Consider the following 5,512-nt stretch of genomic DNA (forward strand, 5'->3'; position numbering starts at 1 on the left):
TGGTTTGTTATGATAGGACGAGATACAACTATTTGAAAATCTGGGAATCTGAGGGTGCAAAAAAATTTAAATATTGAGAAAATCATCTTTAAAGTTGTCCAAATGAAGTTCTTAGCACTGCATATTACTAATCAAACATTAAGTTTTAATATATTTACGATAGGAAATGTACAAAATATCTTCATGGAACATGATCTTAATATCCTAATGATTTTTGGCATAAAAGAAAAATCAATAATTTTGACCCATACAATGTATTGTTGGCTATTGCTACAAATATACCCCAGCGACTTGAGACTGCTTTTGTGCTCCAGGGTCACATATGAAATATAAAATTACTAATAATTATATAATTTAATAATAGAAAATGTATAACAATGAAAAATATAATTATTAATTAGTATTACACCGTATTAGTCTTTGTTAATGTTGTTACAAAAAACAAAGTTATTCGTTTGTATTAGTTCATAATGCAATAGAAAATATTAACATACAAATTTCGATTTAAATATATATTAATAAATGCTGCTAATTTGTAAATTAACACAATCTTTAGTTATTGTAAAACATTGCCTAAAATTTTAATGTTTATGTTCTTAAAAGAAATGCATTAAACTGCAACTTATTTAAAGATGACTGTATTTGTTGTTTTATAAATATATATATATATATATATATATGTTGTTTTAATGTTTTATAAAAATGTAATCAATATAATCATAATTTAATCTTTTTTATTTTTATTAGTTATTTTCATAATATGTTTTATATTAATATAGCTACTTATATCTTTTTTTTATTTTAATATTTTAACTCTAAACTGTTAGCAGATATTTTAATGTTAATTACCGCAACTCCGAATAAATCAGATAGGCAGGTGCATATAAATAAACAAAGAAAAGCAAATAATCTGTCAAAAAATGCAATGTTTGTGCTCTTAAACCTACGCTTTTATCAGTCAATTTACAGATTGTTGGCTTTGTGAGGTCAGCTGGAGCGCCGTGGAGCCGTTGAGGTGTGTTTACCTGGCTGTTAATGGCCTCCAGCAGGCGCTTGGTCCCGCGTTTGATGTCCTTCACCAGGCTGGAGGTCAGGTTTTCATTCTCGATCAAGCTCCAGTTCTCTTCATACCAGCTCAGGATGCTGTAAATGCGGCTCAGACACAGATCCTGAAACATTCGTGAGGTATGAGCGTTTAGCAACACTTCAGTATTTGACGAAATCAAATGAAAACGTTCATCGCATCATGTGCTGGATAAAAGATCTTGTTCAGCGCTAAACTGCGTTACGTTTGTGTAACAACCCGATATCAAACGTACAGTATCTTATTTTATGAGATGAAGGGTTTGTATGAATTGGTTCGATGTGATTCGTAAGGAACTGTCGTTAGCGGGGCGTCAGCATGAAAAAATACTATAGTGTTTTTGAACCATACTATAGTAAAGTACTTGTGGTAATTCTGTAGTTGCTGTGGTAACATAACTAGGGCTGTCAAAAAAAATTCGAATTTCGAATATTCGTCGAATTTCAAATAAAAATCCACATTCGAATGCAAAAACGTTGCATTCTAATTTTAGGTGTGCGTCAGGATGCTTTATCAGTGGCGCACGAGACGCGATGACGATGTAAGTTTCGTTGCATTTTAATGCTTTTCATAGCTTATCCAGTTGACGCTATTCAATGCGGCGCTGCTGCTGCGTTGTTAATTACAAATATTGCGGGAAAATAGAACATCAATGCGGAGATGTTGTTGTTTACATCAAAACCGAAACCAAGCCGTTCACACAGAACGCATATTTATCGCATTTTCTAGAGGGACATCTATCAGCGTTGCACTCGCGTCTCGCACAAAAGAGCCGCATGTTTAGAAAGCCATGTAAAATTAATGCAAGTTATGTAAAATGAATGCAACTCGTGTTTTTAAATGAAAAATGTACTCTGTGTGATTGGCTTTCGGCCCTTTGTATTAAACTATGCATACATGCATGATGCTGTTTTGTTTCTAATTGTTTAAGCAACTTAATTATAATTGGTTTATAAACATGTACTCTTTTTTCACAGATAGTCATGTTATCTTATGCTTTGAATTAACGTGCATTAGTAATATTTTGCTCGATGCGCCCTCTTGTGGCCTCAGGAGAGAAGCCAAAAGCTTTTTTTCTCCCTAACTGAAATTATGCCTTTTAAATTCGAATATAATTCGAATTTTGATAATATTTAAGTAAAAAATTTGAATTTAGTATTTTTTTGCCATTTTGAAAGCCCTAATAACAACTATAGTAATATAAACAAATTACTGTACTAAGTTTTAGGGTATATTATACTACAATACAGTTTACTGTAGTAAAAACTAAAGTATACCACAGAATTTATTGCAGTTTATCAGTTCTCTAGTTAATACTACAGTATGCTGTAGCGTTCATTACACACTTTACTATAGTATGGTTCAAAAACACTATAGTATTTACTATAAATTAGTTTGTGGGCAGATCGTACGAATGAGATTGTACACATTCATACAAATAAACAGTTTTATTTTGTGGTTTATTAACGTAAAGCTGCTTTGAATCAATCTATATTGTATTAAGCGCGATATAAATGAAAACGATTCGACAAATTAGCCACCAATTTGCCAAAACTTAAAATAGTTATGAATTGGCATGAAAGCGTGTCGAAGGCTAATGACTTTTTTTCTTTTTTCTTTTTTTTTTTTGGAGGGAAAGTTAAAGTATTCGCTAATACAGCAGGTTAACTTAGAATAGCACTAAATCGATTGTTTATGGATTAAAATTGATTGTTAATGACCTAATAAAGCTTCTCAAATCATGAAAATCTATTCTGGAAAAGATGTATTTCACTACTTATTTACAAATATAAACGTTTTGGAAAAACTCTTTTCTATTAAAATGCTTTGCTTGATTGTATAATAATAAAAAAAAAAAAATTACAAATGCAGTAAAGTTTGCATAGAGTAGCAGCCAAACATTTGGACACATCTACTCATTTATTTTAATAATGCAGTTATGTTTATTATTATTATTACATTTATTATATTGATTGATCGATTGATTATTACAGTAATAATAATAGTTATCTGAACTATGATGAGTATGGAAATTATATAGTGACTAAAAAAGACATTCTGGCAAATGTGAATTTTCAATCTTACTCAAAATTCAGAAAAATGTTTTTACAGTATTAAAGAAAAATAATTAAATAACACCCTAAGTTCTCATTTGTTAATGCATTAGTTAACATGAACTAAACATTTTCAAAATATAGTAATATAAATAAAAAACACAAAAATAAACTAATAATAGAATGTAATAATAGAAATATGAAAAATATATAAAATATAATGAAATAATAATGTAATTTAACATAAATATAAATAACAATAAAATATAGTTTATAATGTATTTTTACATCATTAACCTTTGTTGATGTTTATAAAATGTTAACAAAAAAAAATTTGTTTGTAAATTTTCAAAATATAATAATATAAATAAAAAACATATAAATAAAATAAACTAATAATATAATGTAGTAATAGAAATATCAAAAATATAAAAATATATGATAAAATAGAAATAATGTAATTTAACATAAATTTAAAATATATAAATAACAATAAAAATATAGTTTATAATGTATTTTTACATCATTAACCTTGGTTGATTATAAAATGTTAACAATTTTTTTTTGTAAATTTTCAAAATATGATCATGTAAATAAAATAAACTAATAATATAATGTAATAATAGAAATATAAAAAAAAATATGATAAAATATAAATAATGTATTAATAATGTAATTTAACATAAATATAAAATATATAAATAACAAAACAATATAGTTTATAATGTATTTTTACATCATTAACCTTGGTTGATGTTTATAAAATGTTAACACACAAATTTAGTTTGTTCATGTTAAGTTCATAATGCATTAGAAAATGTTCAAAAGTATTTACAGGGACAATAAAAATGTTTCAAAATTTGAATAAACTAGTTTAAAATCAGCTTGGGGCACAGAGGCATTCTTTTAATTGAACACAGAGCCATGAATCAACCCTAAGCGCAGTCATTTGAGAGGAAGCGTGTTCTTACTGCGCTGAAGTTTCTGGACAGACAGCCATCGGAGGGTGTGAGGAGAGGAGTTGTGATCCTCACGCCTTCATACGCCGTCATGTTCACCGTCTCTCTGAAGTCCCTCTCAAACTGCAGACGGAGGAGCTCAAAGTTAGTTTGAGTAACACGAAGCATCTTTGCATTGGTGTGTGTTGAGACGCACCTGCTGGTCTCGCAGCGTCTTGACGTCTCTGTGCAGATCTCTGGCCATCAGATGCCACTTCTGCCGCTCGCTCAGAGGACTCTTTCCCTCCACGTCCTGAACCTCGTCCCCAGATGTTTCGGAGAGTTCGGCCAGACCGCTGTACGCAGGCACCGCATGCACCAGACTGAGGAACGCTGCCAGTACAGCAGACAGGAAGAGCGCTGCGTCTGCAGAGAAAGTGAGAGAGAGAGAGAGAGAAAGTGAAGAGCTGCGTCTGCTCACGAGATCCGTCCGATCGCTCAAACGCTGCACTCACTCTGAGCTGACGGCATCCTGATTGCGCAAGCTTGTGTGTGATGTCTTCAAGAAACCTCGGGAGACTTCTGAACCGCGCTTCTCAAGTGGTTTTATACACACACTTGAGGAGTTTCCACATCTCTCAACCCGCCTTTCAAACATTTTTCATCATTTAGGAAAACCGCCCTGATTCTGATTTTCATAAGAGAATTTTTCTTTACTTTTCCCCCTCAAAACTCAGGATGCCACAAGTTGATTTAGGTTTTGGTACTCTTATTGTTTGACTGATTTAATTTATTTTTCTGAAAGTTTACACACACACACACACACACACACACACACATATATATATATATATATATATATATGGGTCAAAGACGAAAAAGGGTTTAAGCGTAAAACAATAAGTGTAATACTGCTTTAAATTGTTGTTGTTTTCCCCCCAAAAAATTTCTGTTTAATTTAATTGCACCAAAAAAAAAAAAATTCATACATTTTTCCCTGATTTACAGAAGAGAGCCACTAAAATGCCATTCAGTGAAACAATCTTGTCAGGCATATTTACAACCAAAATCAATATATGACATATTAAAAGACTAATTACTTTCACCCCAAATACTAATTAGTTGTAATTTTACATTTTTAAAATGTGCCACTATCCTAGGTTTTGCCCATTTGTCAGTAAGAATTTTTTACTCATTTAAAACACAATGAAATTTAATATGCTCCCTTATTCTTTTATATATTTTAATATTTACACGTCAGAATAAGCATGTTGTTTGAATATTTACATAAATATTGTGCTACACTGAATGACAATGTAACATTATTTCAACCAAATTTTGACATTTTATTCTCCAAAAACTTATTTGAAACCTTAAAAGTAGGCACTTCGCTTACATTTAATGTGCTTTCTATGGACATAAAATCACTTTTGTAC

The 5,512-nt window shown here is 30.7% G+C and overlaps 1 protein-coding gene across 1 annotated transcript in view; it reads right to left on the reverse strand.

Annotated features, from left to right (window-relative positions):
• Positions 1-4,885, reverse strand: part of il6 (interleukin 6 (interferon, beta 2)) — a 6,060-nt gene extending 1,175 nt beyond the window's left edge. Inside the window, exons 1-4 of the mRNA XM_016572926.1 lie at positions 4,592-4,885; positions 4,294-4,502; positions 4,110-4,220; positions 1,026-1,169 (exon numbers count right to left, since the gene is read on the reverse strand). Of these exons, the coding sequence (XP_016428412.1) occupies positions 1,026-1,169; positions 4,110-4,220; positions 4,294-4,502; positions 4,592-4,607 (480 nt within the window). The 5' untranslated portion in view covers positions 4,608-4,885. The remainder of the gene's footprint in view (positions 1-1,025; positions 1,170-4,109; positions 4,221-4,293; positions 4,503-4,591) is intronic.
• Positions 4,886-5,512: the final 627 nt, after the last annotated feature.

Source organism: Sinocyclocheilus rhinocerous, unplaced genomic scaffold (genome assembly GCF_001515625.1).
Source record: "Sinocyclocheilus rhinocerous isolate Xijiao unplaced genomic scaffold, SAMN03320098_v1.1 scaffold1463, whole genome shotgun sequence".
In the NCBI taxonomy this organism is placed as follows: Eukaryota; Metazoa; Chordata; class Actinopteri; order Cypriniformes; family Cyprinidae; genus Sinocyclocheilus; species Sinocyclocheilus rhinocerous.